The sequence below is a fragment of the Bombyx mandarina genome, chromosome 06 (genome assembly GCF_030267445.1).
Source record: "Bombyx mandarina strain Sakado chromosome 06, ASM3026744v2".
Classification (NCBI taxonomy): Eukaryota; Metazoa; Arthropoda; class Insecta; order Lepidoptera; family Bombycidae; genus Bombyx; species Bombyx mandarina.
In genome coordinates this window covers 8,249,200-8,272,107 of record NC_143213.1, presented here as the reverse complement: position 1 = coordinate 8,272,107, position 22,908 = coordinate 8,249,200, and the positions used below count along the sequence as shown (strand labels likewise).

Here is a 22,908-nt window from a genome sequence, read left to right as displayed (position 1 = left end):
ATTTAGGTTTTTTTTTTTATTGCTTAGATGGGTGGACGAGCTCACAGCCCACCTGGTGTTAAGTGGTTACTGGAGCCCATAGACATCTACAATGTAAATGCGCCACCCACCTTGAGATATAAGTTCTAAGGTCTCAGTATAGTTACAACGGCTACCCCACCCTTCAAACCGAAACGCATTACTGCTTCACGGCAGAAATAGAAATAGTCGTTAGTGCATTAGAGAATGGACAAACTTCATTAAGCGATTTCGAAACTTTAGTGTTTACTCTTTTTATAAAAGCTTTTTTTAAAACCTAACTAGTTTTGGAGCGAAATAGACTTGAAAGCTACACCCTCTAGTGCTTGATCTTCCAAGTCCATCATGATGCCACCCTGACACACCCCGCTGCGGCTTGTCTGTAGTTTTACGGTAGGCAGCGGCTTGGCTCTGCCCCTGGCATTGCTGAAGTCCATGGGCGACGGTAACCACTCACCATCAGGTGGGCCGTATGCTCGTCTTCCTACAAGGGCAATAAAAAAAAACCCTCCCTGGCTTTGCAGATTTTCATGAGTGGCGATTACTACTTACCATGAGATAGTTGGTATAGTTTGTCACATAAATATTACCCGCAAAAATAACAATAAAAATATCTATAATTATTAAGTTTCAGACACCTTAATAATCTCAATCATATACCACAGCAGTATGGGTTCTGATCGTATACTATTCCGTTTTTACTACTCCAACAACGTCTGGTGTAGTGGTAAGTGACATGGTCACTACATAAGGGGGGCGCGGGTTCGAATCCCGCCAAGGAAAGATATTTGTATGATAAATATAAAAATGTCTTTTCCAGGGTTATGGATGTATATTAAATATATGTATGTGTATAATAAAATATTACATTTATTTCCGTTATCTGGTACCTGTAACACAAGTTCTTTACGAACTTACCACGGGACCAGTTAACGTGTATTATTTAAAAAAAAAAAAAGAAAGTATGTATTACTCCTCCCAAGTATTATTGTAGAGAAATCTCTGTGAATTTGATGGTTTTAAAAAATGTTGAATTTGCTGTACGCTTTCTGAATTTCTGGTATAATCTAGTAGTATTCAATGGAAAGAAAAAGAACACGTATTCCATCAAAGACTGTTCATCATCATTTCTTTTTGTTATGAAAAGATTACTGTCTTAAAATCTCTAAATAAAATAATATTTTAATTTTATAATTACCTTTTAAATCCATTTTTAATAAGTCGCTGATAGGAAGTTTTTTTTAATTATTTATCATTGATATATTTTATTTTTTTTTGCAATTAAATTACACATGAAATGATATAGAGACCACAATTTTATTTAATATCCCCAAAATAAGACGCGAAATAAAGTTAATTTAAAAGTTACAACGGCCAATCCGATTGAATTTAAATGATGTAATTTGAAATTATGATTATAGGTTGTTCTTATATTACCCATGAAACAGCTATTTAAACAAGATGAAACTTTAACAATTCGTGGTTAAGATTGATTTTCATTTTTAAGTTTTTAATTAAAATTACACAACTGTTAATTAACAACTACGCATATTCACTTCAATGTAAATTCTTTATCGTAATCAAATATTAACTTTTCAACACGGCACAGAGTTGTTCATTAAATTTTAAGTCTAATTTTTCACTTAGTCAATTTAAAAAAGAAACCAGCAATGTATGGCAAACATCATTATTGGTTTTTATTATTTTATTTGTTAGTAGTGTTTGGATATGTAAAAAAACAAGACCAATGAGACTGTTTCGACGATTCTTTTCAGAACTGTAATTCTCTTGGTTGGTTGGTTAATAGAAAAATAAATGAAATTTTAAATGCTATAAATACACAAGTATATTATAGATCTCCAACGAGTTTGTTTTGAAGGTAGGTGCTGTCCGCCTCGGCGAGCTTAACCCACGGTACCCTACGAATGACCTCACCCCCCTGGGTGGCACCTAACGAGGGCCGAAAACATAACCGATAGTTGGACCTTGTCCGACTGGCTAGCGACCCTCCAACTAGGAGTACCTGCCAAATGGCCTAGCTGTGTTCCGGTGTTTGGTTTGAAGGGCCAGTTCTATTCCTTCCCTTTCCTCTTTAATGGGGGTATAGGGAAGTCTAGTGAAACGATCACTGCTACCAGATCGTCGGTCAGTACCTGAATCCGGTGGTCCCTACTAAAATGTGTAAAATCCTGTCGCGCGGTAATTCGTATACATGCTGCCATACCACTTTCTCGTCCTGGTCTTCGGACGAAGATCGGGTATCGATGAGTTTTGCAGTATAAGTTAGCAGATTGCGATGAAATGCGTGAATTTTACGTATCGCACCCATGGCGACTCTGCTTTTCTTCTGCTGATTCTGACGTCGCTACGGACCGACTTAAATACGTGGTGCTTCAGGGATTGGAATTGTTTGTTCCTTCTTCTGAGCTGTCCCTACAATAATGCTAGTAGGGATACTGTACTTCAAGCCTTCACATACACGGCATGGAAATACTCCAGAAAACGAAGTTCGGTGGATGTTCCGTCTCTAGAGAAATTATCAAAACTTTTGTCTGAAATGATAAACTCTCTGGGGCGATATTCCGAGCTGAAGACATATGTTTGCGCGTTCACTACATCGCAAGAAGGATCCTATTGTTATAGTGCTGCAAAGAGTTTTTCTGCAACCGTCCGAGCGATGTCCAATATGGAAGTCATTGGGAGTGCAAAGCCAAGTTGGCGTCACAAATGCTAGGATCCCTCAGCAGAGCATATACTTCCCACCTGAACAAATACTTTTGTTTCACAAAGTAAAAGCCTCCCTTAGAGTACTGCTCCCATCTCTCTGCTGGGGCTCCCAAATGCAAGCTTTTTCCATTTGAGTCAGTAGAAAAAAAAGCCGTTCGGTTTGTCGACAATCCTTTTCTCACGGATCGTATGGAACCTCTGGGTCTGCAGAGGGACTTCGGTTCTCTCTGTATTTTACTACCGTATTTTTAATATCGTATATTCCGTGGGGAGTGGTCTGTGGAATTGTTTGGAATGATCCCATCATTTCGTTTTTACCATCGCACCGCCCGCCTTCGGAACAGAATTCATCTATATTATTACTTACAACCATTGCATTCATCCACAGCGCATTTCCAGATATCTTTTCTCAGCAGTTACCATCCAGATTTGAAATGAACTCTCCTCCACGTTGTTTCCCGAGTGCTACGAAGTGTTCTTTTTCAAACGAGCTTGAAAATGCAGTGAGTACTTAAAGATAGATAGCGGCTTGTTTCTGCCTCTAGCATTGCTGATGTCCATAAGCGGCGGTAACCACTCACCATATGGTAGGGTCTATGCTCGACTGAATAAAATAGAAATAAAAAATTAAAGTGAAAAAAGATAAAATACGAGATCACCCTAACTGCAAGGTAGCACGGGGTGTATCAAGTATTATAATTAAATATTCAACAACAAAAGTGAAATAAAACAAATTTAATAAATAAAAGGGATTAAAATTATTATCTTTTTATTAATTTATCATTATGTTTAACACGGATACATTTATATTTACGTATTGTACAATGATACTAATTTATATAGCTTACAATATTTACTTAATTATTTTATTTAGACACAACAGTATCAAAGTAAATTCAGGTTCTTATCAAAATACCTCCTTCTCATATAATTCAAAATAGTCCGTAGTATTTTTATATTCTTTTAAATGTGTTCGTAATGTTTATTTTATGGAAGTGAAATAAAATCTACTCTGCCAAATGTTTTCAATAGGCAGTATTAAGACACATATAAATTGACTTAGACAAAATTTAAATTATATTTAAATACAATAACATTCACGTTTAATTGTATTTACATATTCTAAATTATTCATGTACATTTGGATATATGCGTACGCTATAGAATAATCGCTCCTTGAACGAATTAACTAAACAATCAAGTAAGGCTAAGCAGTTCCACCGCAGAATCAAGAAGATTTTCGGAGCCAAAAATTAGGCATCGTCTCAATTTTTTTAGTCACGTTACCGAACGAAAACTTATCAAATATAATGTAAAAAGACATTATGTGTCGTATAAGCCTGGCACAATTATTATCGATCAAAGGTTTATCTGTTTCAATACAATGTTTGTTTTACATAATCCTAATACGTAAATTTGAGCACCACTGTCGAGATTATTTTGATAAATTGCCACCGAAATTATTACATATTGAAACTATCATAATTGGGTACGCTGTACATGCTCTAAAATACGATTCAATTTATTTTTAAGCAGAAAGATAACCTCAAGGTTATATGGTTACCGGCTCTTAAATTTCATTCAAATTTCATTTCATTTCACGACACTACCTCGGGACGAGAGATCGAAATCCGCCATTAGAAACCCAGTTCTTTAAAGCATAATACTGCCCCCATCGGCGTGTATCATCATAATGATAACTACATACTAGAGCGTGTGTATAAGATATGAATTAGTACCCAATGTGTGTGGAAAGAGCATACATTTCTTTTTACTGAATGGTAAGGATGAGTAAACACATGATTTTTTTCTGAAAATTTTATGACACTGCAAGGAACGAAATAATTCAAGAGCGTCAGTTTAGAAATTTTTCTTTTCGTGCTGTTGAAGATAAATTATACTGGTGGAATATAGCAAACAGAAAAGTGTTTCAGAGATATCCCGTACCAAGCAGAACGATGCAAACATAAGGATGACGCTAATATAGCAGCATATAAAAAAATTAATCCCTTATTTTTACACTTAATTCAAAACTAAATAACCAAACTAATTCTAATGGATTTTACGTATTAATAACATATATTTAGTTTAAATGAAATGGAATGTAATATTTTCGAAATCTATTTCTACTGCACATGAATAAACATAGCTCTGATAATATTGGACATCAAAATCGTAGGTGAGTCTAAAGCTTACTATTTCATTGACCCATAAAAAGATCTGATAGAAATAGGTAAATACTGACTGGTCAGTCTAGAGAATATTTTTTATCTTTTGGAGGGTCAGTAGCTGATAAAACTATAACTATTAAGAATAACAATAAAAGTACTATCCTGACTTCATTTCGTTCTGTACATTAGCATAAACTTAGAACTTAAGTCATATATTTATTTAAATAATCCACTTGCATCCTGCCATAAGCTAAGGTCCACGGCGGGTAAGTCATCGCAGGATACTATTTGATTCCTGAAAAAAAAAAAAACTCTATAATCATTTAAAGACTCCATTAGTAAGAAGAAGAATACCTAATAAAAAAAATAGTATGTAGTAGAGTAGCATCTACGAAGAAGATTTACAAGTTAACCCATTTGATAAACTATGTGAAAAATTTATAATGAAATTAATGATGAAATATAAAGTTTTCGTGGCTTAAAGCATTTACGTAAGTGTACTCGTATCGAGCGATGCAACTGTACCGAAGTTCAAATCTCGCACAAAAGTACCAACTTTTCTAAGAAAATAGGTAAATTAATTCATCTGCACATTTTTTATTTATTTCTTTGATGGGTTGGACGAGCTAACAGCCCACCTGGTGTTAAGTGGTTACTGGATCCCATAGACATCCACAACGTAAATGCGCCAGCTACCTTGAGATATAAGTTCTAAGGTCTCAACTATAGTTACAACGGCTGCCCCACCCTTCAAACCGAAACGCATTACTGCTTCACGGCAGAAATAGGCAGGGTGGTGGTACCTACCCGCCCGGACTCACTAGAGGTCCTACCACCAGTAATTACGCAAACTATAATTTTGCGGGTTTGATTTTCATTACACGATGTTATTCTTTTACCGTGGAAGTCAATCATGAACATTTGTTGAGTAAGTATTTCATTAGAAAAATTGGTACCCGCCTGAGATTCGAACACCGGTGCATCGCTCAACACGAATGCACCGGACGTTAGGCCACGACGACTCAAAAATGCCCTCGATGATGGAATAATACCATGAAATTATAATAAAAGTCTCCGAAAATATAATTCTCGTAATTACTGGTGTTAAGGCGTATTGTACATATTAACCTACCCGTGTGCGCTTCAAATCTCCACTTTGCCTATTTCTGCCACAAATCAATAACATTTTCCGGTTTGAAAGGTAAGACTGCTGTTACTGTTACTATTTGGTGATGTGTACTTCAAAAACCCTTAATATCAGATAGGTCGTGAGCTATTTCACTCATTTGCCCTACCACCAATAATTACATAAAATATTTGCGCAATTTATTCGCTAATACTTGTTGGGTTCCTTAGAAAAAAATGTTAATTTTATCGGCTTTCAATATTTATATTTTACATACCCGGGCGATATCTGCTGGAAAGCCCTCGGTTGCATTGAGTTGATTCCATCAGCGTTGTCGCAGAGCAAGCGTGCCATCGATGCACCGCTTCGTATCGTTTCTACTTGACCTATATTTAATGACAATAATGTTGATTGAATTTAAAACAAACAAACAAATCTTATTACTCAGTCTGGTACTTTAAAATAATTGTTGAGAGCTGGATTACGAAATTTAAGTGTAAAGATTGATTAATGATGGATGTAATTCTATTATAAGCGAAAAAGATAGAAGAAATTATATGTGAGGTAACACATAGTAAATAAAAAAGATGTGTGGTGTCGTGAGACACCGGATAGGAACGAAGTTCCTTATTATAAAAATATAAATTTTAATTTCTATTCGAGGTATAAACGAAATAAAACTGGTGGTTTCGCAACTACGCACGGTCATTCGGTAACGTGCGAACTTATTGTGGTACACTTGATTCACGGTTGTTTGCATAAGAATTAGTGTAGGTATTGCGCAAACGAACGCTCTGAGATCGTGGTCAATGAATGTTAGAAAATATGTTATTTTTGTACGTTATTACAAGTCGTACACTGTGTGCATTACTTATAAAAATCTTACGTTACGGACGTTTTTTTCCGGTTAGGGTACCCCTCCGCATCGTCCTAAGGAACTTCGTTCCAAAAAGTTGAATAAAAATACGATTTTTTTTTTGGAGCTCACTTGGAGTAAAAGCAGTATCACGGTCGGCACCGTTTTCGAAGAAGTATCTATCTCCGACCCTTGTTCTGTAAAATTGCTCGGTGAGGATGCAGAGGAATGTCGGTCCAGCCTGTGCTCCGGGTACATTCCGCTCCAAAGACCCACCCACAACCAGATCAACGTCCTCAGAGGACTCGTACAGACCTCGAAGGATTTTTACATTCTGAAAAAAATAGTACAATATATGACGGTGGACGGTGAAACGAACCGCTTAGCAGAGTACAAAGCACAATTTCTTGTGTCATTATGTTCTCATGAGTTCTTATACATGTGACATTATATAAAACACTATATATTTTTTTAGAAAATAACAATTATAATACAAGATAATCTGTATTATGATTTGACAGACGCCCAACGGAGAGGTGCCAAACTCATGACTATTTCTGCCGCGAAATAATCATGCGGTCCGGCTTAAGAAGGAGGAAAATCGTTTTACAATAAAATCAAGACTTACGGTATGTGGCAAGACTCAGTTTGTGATACCTATGGGTTCCAATGAGCATGAGGATGCTAAGCTAGTATACCAATAAATACAATTATACAAATAAATAAATTATGGAACGTTGTTAACGATCCAGTATTTTTCTCGAAAATTAAAAATCATGAATTGTTTTCGGCAGTATTAGCTTCTTCTTCTTGCTTCGGTTTCCTCAAGACTGAGAGTCGTGACCACCTTCTCGCAACCATTCCACGCTATTTGCCTCTATCTGCCGCCGAGTGTAGCTTAAAAAACAGTTATAAAAATAAATTAGACATTTGTAAGATTTCATTATGCTATAACCACCTCCGTTGACATAAAATCTTGCATGTCCCGGAAACTTTTTGGCACTGGCAGGCCGCAGGCTGCACGAGTCACCGCGTAAGTACCTAGCCCGTGATCTCGACCGCGTTGGATGTCTGTAGCTCGTAAATCGCCGCCAAATGTATTATTGCGCCTATAAGGAAAAGGGATATCAATAAATAAGTAGCAGCCAGATTAGATCAGAAAAAAATTATTAGTGACAAAAATCCACACGCTAATCCAGTCAAGAACTTAGAATATTAAGTTAGAATATTAAGCTGAAACGGAAAAAAATACTAAAATACACCCCTACCTATCTAGCCTTCAAACTTATAATATTACTTGATAAAATAGTAACTCATATTAATATAATATATAATAAATAGATATAATGTGTGGCCTCGCTCACAATGTTTTTTTTTTTTTCGTATGTATTATAGGATATATAAATCTTTTTCTTTCTTTTTTTTTCGTTAAGGAATAGTGCTTTTAGATTTGATAAAAAATCGTCGAGGGTTCGCGTTCAAGTTGGATTGCGGTTACGATGACAATGTATCAGCAAATATTTATGAGAATTTTTGAACCCAATACGTTCGTTCAAGACGCTTTATGATAGACTCTAAAATCATATCAAAAACTAGCTGTGCCCGTCCGCTTCGCTGGGCATTTAAAATTAACATTATTATTTCTCACCCCCACGAAGATTCTCATCATTAACGCCCCCGCAACTGGTGTAGGGAGTTCAACACTCATATAAATATTAGCCTATCCATTAAATACATGTATTTTCTACATGGATACCAAGTTTCAACTCAATCGGATGCATGGTTTAGTAGTTATAGCGGAACATCCATAAAACCACTGTTGATTTAAATATTAGTACAGATTACATTGGAACGAATACAGACTAGACCAACAAGAATCACTAGATCTTTGGACGTCTTTTAAGTCCGCACGGGTACCACCACCATGCTTATTTCTGTCGTGAAGCAGTAATGCGTTTCAGTTTGAAGAGTGGCGCAGCCGTCGTACCGTTACAACTGAGACCTCTGGTCTCAAGGTAGGTGGTGGTATTTACGTTGTAGATGTCTATGAACTCCGGTAACCGCTTAACACCACGTGGGCCGTGAGCTCGTCCACCCATCTAAGCAATTAATAAGAAAAGGAAGACCTGACCTGCAGATTTTACATGGAATAAGCAGGAGCTATGTATCACATACCTTTTTACTATTTACGACCGCAAAAGAAATGAACGTAGGCGACAGCTATTCAAATCAAGATATTTATAGCAAGTCAACAGTCTCACAATATACACGAAAATCATGTTTGTAGAAGAGTATTATTATCTGTCAAGCACGACAGAATACTTGTAAATGCTAATAAACAAAGAAGAATACGATAAGATCAAATAATGAATTGTACCTCCCATAATATTTTTGAGATAGTCAAAACACCCACAAAACCGTTCTCCAATTTGTAATAAGATCGCTAGAGTACACATTTTACTGAGACATTCTCGGTAGAGGTTTCAACTTGGAACATATTAAAAGAAATCGAAAAAGAAATGGACTTTATCTGATAAATTCTGATAAAATTAGCTTCTTTAGTGTTCTAAGAATGGCAGAACTAAAACTAAACAAAGATACAATGATAATAAAAGTTAACAATAACACCCATGCTACTTGAATGGAGAAATATGTCAATCCTATAAATTTATTTACAACAAAGAGATATACTTGAAACTTAGTTAATTGAATTCGAATGAATAGTGGTAATCAATAGGGTGTTAGTACGTAAGTAGCTTGCATTATAGGTACATTATCGATACAACTACTGGTGGTAGGACCTCTTGTGAGTCCGCGCGGGTAGGTACCACCGCCCTGCCTGTTTCTGCCGTGAAGCAGTAACGCGTTTCGGTTCGAAGGGCGGGGCAGCCGTTGTAACTATACTTGAGACCTTAGAACTCATATCTCAAGGTGGGTGGCGCATTTACGTCTTATATGTCTATAGGCTCCAGTAACCACATAACACCAGGTGGGCTGTGAGCTCGTCCACCCAGCTAAGAGATAAAAAAAAAAGCTACGAGCAGAAGTTGGTTAAGAAACTCACTTAAACATGAACTGTGTAATTTCCGTGTCCCAAAATTGATCACTGAAGCCTTGTTCCTCAACAGTAAGGCCTCTTGCCAAGTTGTTGAAGGAGTCGTTGATTTCCAATAGCAAGGGTCTGTTGAACCAGTCGCTCATACGAACCGCCCCGACGAGTTCACGACGTTCCGATATTAACCTGTCAATTTAATTTTTCTTTATTTATTTTATTATGATTTAATTAAAACATATATCTCAAGGTGGGTGGCGCATTTACGTTGTGGATGTCTATGGGCTCCAGTAACCACTTAACATCAGGTGGGCTGTGAGCTCGTCCACCCATCTAAACTAAATTACTGAGATCATTTTTTTCACGATCACGATTTTTATATAGGCATAGCTAGTGATATGACTTTACAGGCCACGTGGTTTTTTTTCCCTACCGAAGCTGATAGTCTTGAGGGACCACTTCAGCTTAACCTTAACTAGTAGGTGAGCTCACGGGGCTCAAAGTTGATGACGAGGCTCCCACCGGATCGGAAACGCGTGGTGGTGTCTTTATTGGTTCTATAAGGGCATCGACAATCGAAGATATAAGGAAGCCTCAGTAGACTTTTTATGATATGATAACTTTTTATTTGGAAACCAAGATTATCCGCTGCTCGAGTAGTATACACGTGCTATAAATAATAAATAAAGATAATTAATATATTATGCTAGTTCACAATAGACCTTATCCAATACGAATTATCATAAGTTGGAAAGTTAATTGGATACTTGCTATATGATAAGCTTTATAAATAGAGTCGAAAATTTAATAAATTTTTAACCTTCAATTATACATATTTCATTAGAAAAAATTGTACCAGCCAGCTGGAATTGAACACAGAATAGTTGCATGATAAATTATAGCACTCAACGATAGGTAAAATAAATTTGAATTTTTTAACCTTCGATCTAAGTAGTAAATTATCTTTTAATTCTTCTGAATTTACGAATTCGTTCCAATTCAAGCCTAACATTTAGATTACAATGAATACTATGGAGGAAATTATGTGAATAAAAATTAAACAGGTCTAGCGGTATTCATTACTCTAAAATTGTTTTTGCGATAGCGTTTATTTCTTTTAAATGTTAATCATTTATAATATTATATGAATATATTTATTTTTTAAGTATTCTTCAACTTTTTTAATAGGTGATATTAATTACATATCACTTGACTGTATAATGACAAAAATAACTGGAATACTATATTATCTTACAAGAAAATGATGCGAATAATTTGTCAAAAACAAAAAAAAATAAAACAAAGATCCTAGTTGTAAATGAAGAATATTTAAATGTATCTTAATTTCAAGGTAAGAATTACTTTACCGGAAAATAAATAAATATTTATTTTATATATGTATAATATTATTTTACATAAGGGTTTTTGCTTTTTTTTTTAAATCACGCAAAAATGGGTGAAGGGGTTTCCAAAAGATTTTGTTCAAAGTTAGCTGAATACTTCTAATATATTACATATTTGCCATGATATTTCTTGAAAAACGCCGGGTAACGCATAACAAGGACGACAATGCGTTCGCAAGTTTGTCATTTTACGCGCTAAACAATAATAATAGTAAAAAATAATAATAGTAAAGCATGATAATTTATTCAAATTAACAAACCTTGCAAGCAAAGTAAGCTCCAGAGACAATCACGTTCGAATCTTTCTAAGGCTTTATTTTCTTTTGTTCCGATAATAAACAGATTTACAGTTTCACTTCGAGCTTATTGAACGTGAATCATAAAATCAGACGGTAAAATCTAGTCTTTATATAGTCTCATCCTATTCAAGCGCAGGAAAAGCTCAACAAAATTACCTACAGCGAAAGACGTGGCAAAGTTTGTAATAGTGGGGATTGCTCAAGTCTCTAGGACTTTTTGCAACTTCATATCCAGTTCAGCTACTACTTGAAAAATTTTGTTTCTGAATTTTCTCTGGATAACAAAATGTAATATTTTCATGCAGCAAATCTACTTTGTAGACTTGTAAATGTATTTTTTTTTTTTTTTCTCTACTACATAAATCTAATCTATCTAAAAGTTTGTATTGTCATCACGAAAATAGTATTTAATGCTTGTTTAGTTTTATTTACATTATCGTAATTAGAAGTAGACCATAGTCCTAGAGCCTACTTAGATTTATTTATTCGGAATTTTACTTGACAAATCTATGAGCTACTTTAATGATGGCTATGGATTTATTTATGATGGCTAGATTCTATTAATGATTATCAATAGAATCTAGCCATTATAAATAAATGCACATAATACTTTTAATACACTAATGTGTATAACTTGTTAATTAAGCTTATAAATATCAACATATATAAGAAAACATAAAGCCAGTTTTCAGATCATTATATTGATGAACAAGGTATATTGATTAACGTACTAGTTCAAATTGTACTTACTTTAAATAACCTCGAATCAACGTATGGAAATGTCTGAAAGCGGCAGTAGCGTGCTCATCTAAGATCGTGGGATCAACGTTCGGATTATAATCGTTTACATAACCATGTACTCCGGGGTAGATTAACTTGTTTTTCACCATGTTTTCGAAACCTGTGAAAATTCTCCTGTTATAAAACTATATTTTTTTATTTAATAACCAGATGAAAGAATTCAAAGCCTGATATTAGAGGTTACAAAAATAATTATAAAAACGTGATTTTCTTGAGTGAGACATAAGATCGTAATCCCAATTGAATGATACAACAGCTATCCCACTGTTCAAACCGAAAAACTTGTTTCAAGAGAGAAATGGGTAGACCATGTAGGGGCTTACAATACGCCCAATAATTAGGCAAATTAGATACATATATTTCCACTTAAATTTTTATCACACAATGTTCTTGTTTCATCGCACACTTCGTTCATAAGCCCGTGTTCGGTAATTTAAAATAAGAACTGAATTTTTTCTAAGTGGAGAGCTTTAAGTGGATCATTAAGAGCTCGCAATTCAAACATCGCTAAAAAATCCAACTGAGGCCTCCGTTATCTGTGGTGCTTTCTGTTTAACTATTTGTTCATGCATACCAAGGAAAATAGGAAGGTATTCGTAGTAATTGATGTGCTGTATTTCGGCAATATGTATTCGTCTTGCTTCCTGGAACAGGGTCTCGTCGTCCCAATGAGGATTGAGTCGACTAAGCGTGTTGGCGATGCGGTTATGTTCGCGAAGAAGAATTATCTGCAGCACCGTCAGTTGAGGATTCTGATTCACTCTGATGTCACCTGAGAATATATTTTTTAGTTAAATTATGACTCAGAATGTTGTTCAGTAACTGAATAACGATTCCAATTGGATATTGGTATTTGTTCATTACTTCTTGGTAAGACTCGTGAAGGCTCCAAGTGTTCGACATCATATCTCAAGATGGATGTCGCCATTCAAGTTGTGATATTTACAGACCCCGGTAAACATCACGTAAACCACGAGATCATTTAATAATATACATAATTAAAAAACTAGAATTTTTAATACCAGACTTTTAATTTTCCGTAAAAGTTAATTTAATAAAATATAAATTATATAAAAAAAACCAGCCTAAGTCGTTGGTTATCGAGCAAATTGCCGTTTAAGCATATAAAATTTTATTCACTATACTTACCGGCTAAGTAACAAGGTTCATTGGGTGATTTTGCAGACTCGCAAGTTAACGTGACATTGGGATCCTGGGGAGGCCATTCTTGACCCTTCCTCAGAATGGTTAGCAATCTTCCACCAGCTCCTGCTCTAATGGGATCTGCTTGACCGGCACTGCTTCCGTAGACCAAAGAAAGATCCATGTAAGCAGTCACAGTCGTTAACTGGAAGCAAATCCATAAAAATGTCGGCCAGATGTCGGATAAATAAAACAATGAAAATCCCACAGAATCCAATTATACACTGTGTATACATACAATGATTGATAACGTGTATTTATATTATGAAAGTGCTATAATATGTAACGTTTATATCAATAAACCTCTATTATCTTCAAGATCGATCTTAAGTACGGTAACGAAATGGTCCACTTATTGATAAATTTAAGTTTGGGTTTAGATTCTGTGGACTGTTTAATGAACTTACTATTTACAAAAAATAGAGATTTAAGTCTTTCTAAGACTTAAAATTCCCAAACTGAAACTCTACACGAAAACTGAGCGAAAAAATCACTCATCAATAAACGTTAATATTTTCATTTTAAATTTATAGATAGATCGAACTGTTCTTCTGTTTAATAACAACAATGTATTATAAGACCAAAATTATTTCTAACACATAATAAAATGAATTAAAGCTGATTGTTATATAATTGTAACCTTTTATGAAAATGTTAACGAAACACACCTTAGGGACTATAATATTTTGTTTCAGTTTATTAAAAATAATAATGAAAGGTTAGGTTGAAATTTTGTATTTAAATTATGTTAATGTCTGGTTTTTGCTATAATTTAAAAGTAATGATAAATCACAAGTTATTTGGTATTACGAAACGAGGTGCCGTAAATGCTTTGATGTCCATCTATTTTCACACATCTCAACTGCCTACTACTAATCTATTGAACCCATTTTATGCATGATAAAATTTCTTCAAATTAAACTATGAGAAATAGCAAATAGCTCTTTAACCAGCAACTTTTGTGTTTCCAGGAACGCAAAAGATATGTCGGACACGATTCGACTGGGTTATTAGATTATTTTTGTATAGACAAGCATCGATGGCTCAGCTACTGTTAAGGGCCAGTACGTTAAGTCAGATACAACATAATTATAATTTAAACTAACATGGTCACGAACATAATAATTATTACTAAAAATATCGGGAACTCATTTCGTATAATAGACTGGTAAATATCCCGTTTTAAGTAGTAATTGCTATGTTTCTAACATCTCTCTATTATACAATGACATTATTCATTTAGACATTTGACACTAAACAATAAAGTTCCATATTAATGGATATGAAATGGATATACCTATAGTAAAGGTCTGTGGAAATTATCACTCATTTAATATTATCATTGATTGACAGTTCAGATGTCATCGTATTCCGATAAAAATCCAAGTTTTCGCGAAGAAAAATAATTTCTCACTAGGTACATCAGCTGTATTCAATGCAACATCTGCAAGTGATTCCAAACTTTTGCTCGCTAGTGTATATTCTTCGATTTCCGCGTTTAGACAATTAAAAGTACTTTAATGTTTTAATTTCGTATTTTTTATTGTCATTATATTAGTTCCAACGTTACGTATACTTGACAGTTTTCGTGGTCACGGAAGACGAAGATGTTATTCGAATATTGATTGATGACATTTGAATATTGTGCTAACTACCGTTTATTTCTCTATAAAAATTATTTCCCGACTTTTACGTTTGAACCAATATAGTATCTTGAGATCTGCCAGTTTCTTTTATTTTGGTTTTCATGTTCCCCATATATGTATAACCCCCATATATAATAATAAGTGGATCCCGGATGTTAAGTAATCTAGACTTTATATAATATAAACGACAATAAAAATCGCGAGATTAAACAGTAAAAGTAATTTTAATTCTCCGAGTCAGGCTTGGATCACATACATATTAAATTAGTTAAGTTATTTGTCAAACGTCTAACTTTCATTAGCAAACAGTTATATTCGAAATATTCCTTTTCCTTATCGAAATGTTTCACTGAAATCTATTTTAAGACTTTATTTCATAGGATCATTTCTATAGTAAGCTCTTACCGAGAACTTCACACTACGTGAATGGCCACAACAAACTTATTAGGTGACCTTGAGCTAACATTATTACAGACAAAATTCTTATTATTTGAATCAGATATAGCTTTACGTCGATCTTTCAATTAGTATTCAATGGTCAACTCTTCTTAAATTTGCAATATTACAAGTGGAAAGCCCCCCAAGTGTTGTGATATCGCACGGGTTATTACCATCATCCGGTCTGTTGCCGCGTAGCAACAATGCGATGCGGTGTGTGGGCTGGGGTGGTATGGCGATTATAATATAGTCGTAACACCGCGTGAACCGTTAGCTAAATACCGTGCCTATATCTAAATAAAACACACTTCTGACATAGTCTGACAATAATTTATACTATTCTATCTCTATAATAATATATAAAAATGAATTGCTGTTTTTTTTATTTATTGCTTAGATGAGTGGACGAGCTCACAGCCCACCTGGTGTTAAGTGGTTACTGGAGCCAATAGACATCTACAACGTAAATGTGCCACCCACCTTGAGATATAAGTTCTAAGGTCTCAATTATAGTTACAACGGCTGCTCCACCCTTTAAACCGAAACGCATTACTGCTTCACGGCAGAAATAGGCAGGGCGGTGGTACCTACCCGTGCGGACTCACAAGAGGTCCTACCACCAGTAAAAAAGTTCGTTAGTCTCGCTAAAACTCGAGAACGGCTGAACCGATTTGCCTAATTTTAGCATTATTCGTGGAAGTCCAGAGAAGGTTTAGAAGGTAGATGAATATGAAAATGCTCGGAATTAAATAAACATAACAATTTTGGTTTTTCTTTGATGTATATGATTTAAGTTTATTTTATACAAAAGTTTAGGTCTTTTATTTATCGATTGAGGTACTATGAAGTCTGCCGGGTCAGCTAGTAACAAATATGTTTACTTACCGGTTCAGCAGGTGCATTCGGAGGTGTACAGCCTCTGTCCCTAGTTGAAGTGGTCCTCACAAAGTTCATACATTGAGTACCTTGGGCGGAATGTACAGGATCGTTCGGTGGTACCAGTAACGGAGCACAGAATGGGTTGGTTGTAGCATCCAATGCGAGAAGACCATTATTATCGCAGCACGTAATCCTATCAGCATCTAAAGACCATAGAAATGAATTATAAAATATCACATTTATTCCTTTAACAAAACAATAACTAATCTTTCATTGACGTGTCAAACGTCAAATAATATTTTGCTCTTAACTAAAGTGGGAAAATATATTAATACGCTTTCCTTAGCTTCAGACGTATGTATGTAGGTATGTTTGTAACGGAATCTTTGAACATGTTTTTGACCCCCTTCAAAACGTCGGATTTACTCGAAATTTGGTATACTTATTAAGGACCGATGACAATTCAATATTTAAAAAAATATTAAAAAAATTGAAATTCAACTAAAAAATGAAAAATAAATAATAGTTTAAAAAAACTAACAAAATTCGCTTTTGATAATATCCTGAAAAGCACCCCACGCTTTTTTACAATAAAATCATTTTTTCTTACACTATTTTTAATTCAAATTTATTAAATTTTCTTTTCTATTTTTTAGTTAGATTTTCTATAAAGGCGTATTTTGTTAGTTTTTTTAAACTATTATTTATTTTATGATAATATGATGATGATTAATCAAAACGTATATACTCTATTCCTTTCTCGTTTCTTTAAAATTTTTATTATACAAATTTATTTTCAAGAATGATAATTAAAGTCCAGAAAGTCCTACCGGCAATCGAACAGGCACCCCCGTGTGCAATTATCGGTTTGTCAGGTTTTCGAACCGTTATATCCATAAAGCGCTCAAATACAGACTCCATTGTTTCAGCCACAAAATTATTTCAGATGTATCTCTTAGATGACGTAGTTGTTTGAAATTTTACAGTATTTACTCAATATTTAACCAAGTTCGCACAATTCTATCATATTCACGTTTAGTGCTTAAATTTTAATGTTTTTTTTTTCTTCTTGAACAATTTTTATTCGCATATCGCTCATTTTATTGAGTTGTAAGTTTATATAGTTCTTGTTTGCATTACAGGGAGCATACTTTATATGGTATGGAGTAGTACCACCAAGATGACAAATGAGAAATCAATAAAGGACCTGTTTTTATTATTAAAGGCATGGGGTCGAACATTGAGCTGTATTATATGGTAACTAACTATATAATCCACAATGTTTCCGTCAGCGAATGCTTAAGATTCATTCACCCTTTTAACTTAAATTCAAAATTTTCTTATTTGTTGTAATTATAAAATCCTTTTTTTTCCTAACAATTCGTTGAAAGCCTAAGATTATTCCAGGCTATTCCAGCTACGCGCGGATAGGTAGGTGAGCTCACGGACTCAATCTGAGGGAATTTGCTTACCCTAGCCCTAGACCCACTAAGAAGTTCCGGCGAGAAACTCAATGCACTCGTAAGTTCGTCATAATCGACGAGCTCGACGAGGACCATGACCAGTGCTTGAAGAGCCTAAAAGCACTGAGAGTGGATCCAGGGGATCCGATAAGACATATTTCGGACGACGTCGGCTTTGTGTTGCCCAGACGCGCGGGTCGGTCAAATCCTCCATCCGGGCTTATTAAAGCGTACTATATTTCAAACTTATAACTTCTGGCAGGAGAGACGCACATAATACATTTAAGCCACGAGTGCGGTGTAAACTTCAGATTAACTAAAGCAATTACTTGTTGACTTTTAATTTTACATCTCACAACATAAATTTAAATAAAATGAATATACTTGTAGTAAAAACTCCTCTGTTTTCGACGTTAAACGAGATTAGTTAGATTTATAATGCCATCGTATCGTAATTTACGTCGCACGAAATGTTTCTGAGGACAGAGAATCTTTAATAAGGCGCCACAAGGCAACCGTCTTGTGTTAGTTGTAAGGCGTTACTTTAAATGAAATTGTTTCAGTACGAGCCGACGTTTGAGATTAGTTAAACTGTGAGAAAAACTCAATTAATTTCTTGTGGCTTTAAGTCAAAGACTTGCTAAGTAATTTCAGAACGTCTCTGTTAATATCTATACATTTTATTTGTTACGTTCACATCGAAAGTGGTTTTATTTCGGTGGAATTGTAAATAAAATGTTATAAATATATCCGAGGTAATATTCAAAAGATACACTTATTCATAAAAAAACCATCACGAATGACCTACGTACGATTCAGTACGAGCATCAACACGAACAAATAATTCAGAACAACATTAACATAAACTTATATCTGAAAAGAGTAGGTATCAGTTGGAGAACAACATTCGGAGATCATCTGTAACGTCGAAACAAAATCAAACGATATACCTAAACACTAATTTTAAAATAATTAATTTTACAATTAAATAACACAACCCTAAATTTAAATTCAAAGTAATCGGTGTCATAACATGTCTATTGTTGTGTAAATTAAAAATAACTTCGGATCTACTTGAATATAAACTCTAATTATACTTACGTTTTATATATAACAAAACATTCTTATTTTAATTGGTTTTGAACACAGCAAGAATAATTTACCAAAGCTGTATGTACTGCCGCAGATTAAAAGTCCTAAGTAAATAAACAAAAAATGAGAAATGCATATTAAGTGTTGGTAGCACATATTATGAAACCGCATGAATACCAACATAACGTTCATTACTGCCGCGAAGCGGTAATTCATTCCGTTTTGAAGGGTAGGGCGGGCGATTTTAATATATATAAATCACGTGTCACGTTGTTTGTCCGCGATGGACTCCTAAACTACTTAACCGATTTTAAATTATATTTGCACACCGTGTGCAGTTTGATCCAACTTGAAAGATAGGATGGTTTTTATTTCGATTAATGGTCGCAATATTTATTAATTAACAATAAAATGATTTAATTTTCGTATGTTGATTTTTGTTATTAATTGTAAGGTTAATAAGTCTAAAACAGATGGCGCCTTAAATCAGTTTTTACAGACAATTGTAATACTGTCTAACATTAATATCTAATAGATGGCGCTGTGTTAAAAATACCAACGTTTCACATAAGCTACAATTTAATGGCATAAACACCACGTGTTGCTGAGGCTAAAGTATAAGTGAAATTAATTTCGTAGTAAGCGCAATACAGTGAGATCCAATTGTCATAGCCGGCCGCGTGTTATTTAAAAACAAAAACCTTAGCCACAGCAACGTGTGGCCGCGTCTGCTAGTTATAATATAGAACTGAGACTAAGTGATTTCTATGGGCTCCGGTAACCACTGAACAACAGGAGAATAGAGCTCGTTCATGCGTCTAAGCAATAATAAAAAGAGCAGTTTAATACTTACGGCTCTGCGCAATGCCGGCGGTCAGTGACATATCGTGAGTTATAATTTGACCCCACTGCTGAGCGTTAAGGTTCCATATTGGATCGATCAACTGCCGATCGGGGAAGAGCCGGAGACTTATGTCACGAGGATTCGGCAGAGGATTTCCTGAACGTGATATTGGCCACGCGCTTATACCTGGGGAAATAAATATTTATTCAGGAGAAGCCATATAAAGCTAAGAATATTAAATCAACAACACAAGGAACTTAAATGTTAATTCGTTAAGAAATCTTAATTTTATTTATTTATTAAACATGTTTATTATTATTATTCTCACATAAGCCAGTTTAGTCCGAGGATATTCTACATTCATATTTTATAGTAAATAATTCGCCTACATTTGTATTTCTTACTTCTCCCACGAAAATTTGATATAACTGCCGCGTTACACCCTATGGAATCGAGTGGAATGATTGATTGATGTATAATATATACATATGTATCAGCAATACATATTGGTTCACATTAGGGTCGCATTGAATATTGTATATCTATTTGGATATAGATAATGCCGTACTCAATCTTTGTAGGTACATTTTCCGACTACGCTGTTTTTGTGATTAATCATGAAATTGTTTGAGACCATAAAACTTCGTCAACTTTGTACTTACCGTTAGGCATTGATTACTTCTTGAGACTTTTTTTGTTTTTGACTAATTCATTATGAATAGAATAGTTATTATTACCATTTTCTCTTAATTACGGACGGACTCACGTATCGCCTGACAGTTAAATACCAGAAGCCACAGATATCAAAACTTTAGTTTCTAGTCGAAATCTCAATTGTATGGTATAACTTTGTTCCAAACTTTGGAATGCGGCATACGGGCGTGCTTATATAATAGGTCTACTTATAAAGTTGCCATTTTACAATACTAACCATTGAAAAATTACCACTGCGCTGGCAGAGACGCATCGATACCTCAGGCGCATGCTTTGATTGATAGAAATAATAAAAAAAATCATAAAAAAATTACTTTCATTTTCTGTATAGTAAACGACAATTTCATAAAAACGGAAATTTTGGAAAAAAGACCTAAGATAAGTGTGTCTTTAGGGAACGAAAAAACAGTTAGGGGCAACATCCCCAATGTTTGTTAACACTTTTTTTCTGTTTATTAAGTAATCATTGGCTTGAATCCAAATAAATTGTGGTGCCAATAATTATTGTTGAACGCCGATCATTAAGCGAGCCCAGCTACCATTATTTACGTAAATGTGCTAATTCAGTATCATAAAGGGAAATAGATTATTCCAAAAATAACTTCAAGCAGGAGTTTGATCTCGATTTTTAGCTATAGCTCAATTTATGCAAACAGATTACAGTCATTCATGCGCATGACAATGCATAAATTATGTGTGCGGTGTGTTTGTTGAGGAAGGTAATATTACACTGAAGAACAAAGTAAAGAGAACATAATAATTGTAATTGTGTATGTATATAGTCTGATATATTTTGTATTAGTGTTTTTATTTAATACTAGCGACCCGCCCTCGCTTCGCTTCTAGGTGAGCGATGGCTTTCAAGCTGTGATGACTATGGTTTCAGTAACCATTTAACGCCTAGTAGGCCGTGAACATATTCATTCATTTACACAAAAACGATAAACCTAACCATGTTGTGTTCTCGGCCTTGCACTGCGGCAGTATTGCTAAATCACAAGTGGGAACTTCTAAATTAATTCTTGACGAGGTCTATGGTTTCGCGCCTAATAATATACACTTTATTATCTACAATATGTACCTATATATTTACTACTAGCGACCCGCCCTCGCTTCGCTTCGGAAACATTAAAACACACATGAAACCAAAAAAATAAAATAAAAAAATAAATAAATAAAGTAGCCTATGTTCATCAGGGACAATGTCGGCTTCTAATGGAAAAAGATTTTTTCAAATCGGTCCAGTAGTTTTGGAGCCTATTCGAAACAAACAAACAAACAAATCTTTCCTCTTTATAATATTAGTATATTTAATACTAGCTGACCCGGCAGACTTCGTAGTGCCTTAATCGATAAATAAAAAACACAAACAAAAGGAATCCGTCCGACGACGGGGGGAAATCAAAGGGAAAACAAAATTGTTATTTTTATTTAATTCCTGGCATTTTCATATTTATCTACCTTTTAAACCCTCTCTGGACTTCCACAAATAATTCAAGACCGAAATTAGCCAAATCGGTTCTCGAGTTTTAGCGAGACTAACGAACAGCAATTCATTTTTATATATAGAGGTTGTTACTATTATTGTTATTGTGTACTGTATCAATAAGTAAATTGATTAGATTGTACTCTTCTACCCACCTATGTAAAGCTCACCCTCCTTAAGAACGGTTAGCTGGTAGATAACTCAATTGTTGAGTTAAGCTCGCCATTTTTATAACTTTTCACAATCATTATATTGTATTAACTGTGCGTACAATAAAGAATGACGAAATAATATAGAAATGTTGAAATTGAATTGAATTTTCGAATTGAAGCTTGTATTCCTTGTGGTAAGCAGAAGATATCTTTCAGTATGTGTACATTCCTTAGGAGCAAGCACTATGTTACCTAAGGACTACCGGTACTAAAATTAATGTCACAAGCCGGAACTTCTTTGTAATAGTTTGCTCGTAAAATAAAAACTTTTGTTCAAAATAGATAGGATTTAGATGTTTATGACCATATCATTACCTAAGCACGAATTGAATATCTTGCGTTTTCTTTTGAGGTCAGGAGAAAACACAAAAAAACAATTCTTTTAGTTTTACAGTAACTAATGTGTCAATAAGTGTTCAATAGTATGAGTGTTTTCTCAAAATAAATCGCTAAATAAATTAATAAGCAAAATGTTTTT

At 34.6% G+C, this 22,908-nt stretch overlaps 1 protein-coding gene across 2 annotated transcripts in view; it reads right to left on the bottom strand.

Annotated features, from left to right (window-relative positions):
• Positions 1–3,629: 3,629 nt before the first annotated feature.
• LOC114250822 (peroxidase) overlaps positions 3,630–22,908 on the bottom strand; it is a 78,382-nt gene continuing 59,103 nt past the window's right edge. For both annotated transcript variants that reach the window (XM_028184858.2, XM_028184859.2), the window contains 10 exons: positions 20,028–20,204; positions 16,626–16,822; positions 13,603–13,801; positions 13,028–13,225; positions 12,403–12,553; positions 9,963–10,139; positions 7,857–8,007; positions 7,031–7,232; positions 6,320–6,428; positions 3,630–5,211 (listed from right to left, as the gene is read on the bottom strand). In XM_028184858.2, the coding sequence (XP_028040659.2) occupies positions 5,133–5,211; positions 6,320–6,428; positions 7,031–7,232; positions 7,857–8,007; positions 9,963–10,139; positions 12,403–12,553; positions 13,028–13,225; positions 13,603–13,801; positions 16,626–16,822; positions 20,028–20,204 (1,640 nt within the window). In that variant the 3' untranslated portion in view covers positions 3,630–5,132. The remainder of the gene's footprint in view (positions 5,212–6,319; positions 6,429–7,030; positions 7,233–7,856; positions 8,008–9,962; positions 10,140–12,402; positions 12,554–13,027; positions 13,226–13,602; positions 13,802–16,625; positions 16,823–20,027; positions 20,205–22,908) is intronic.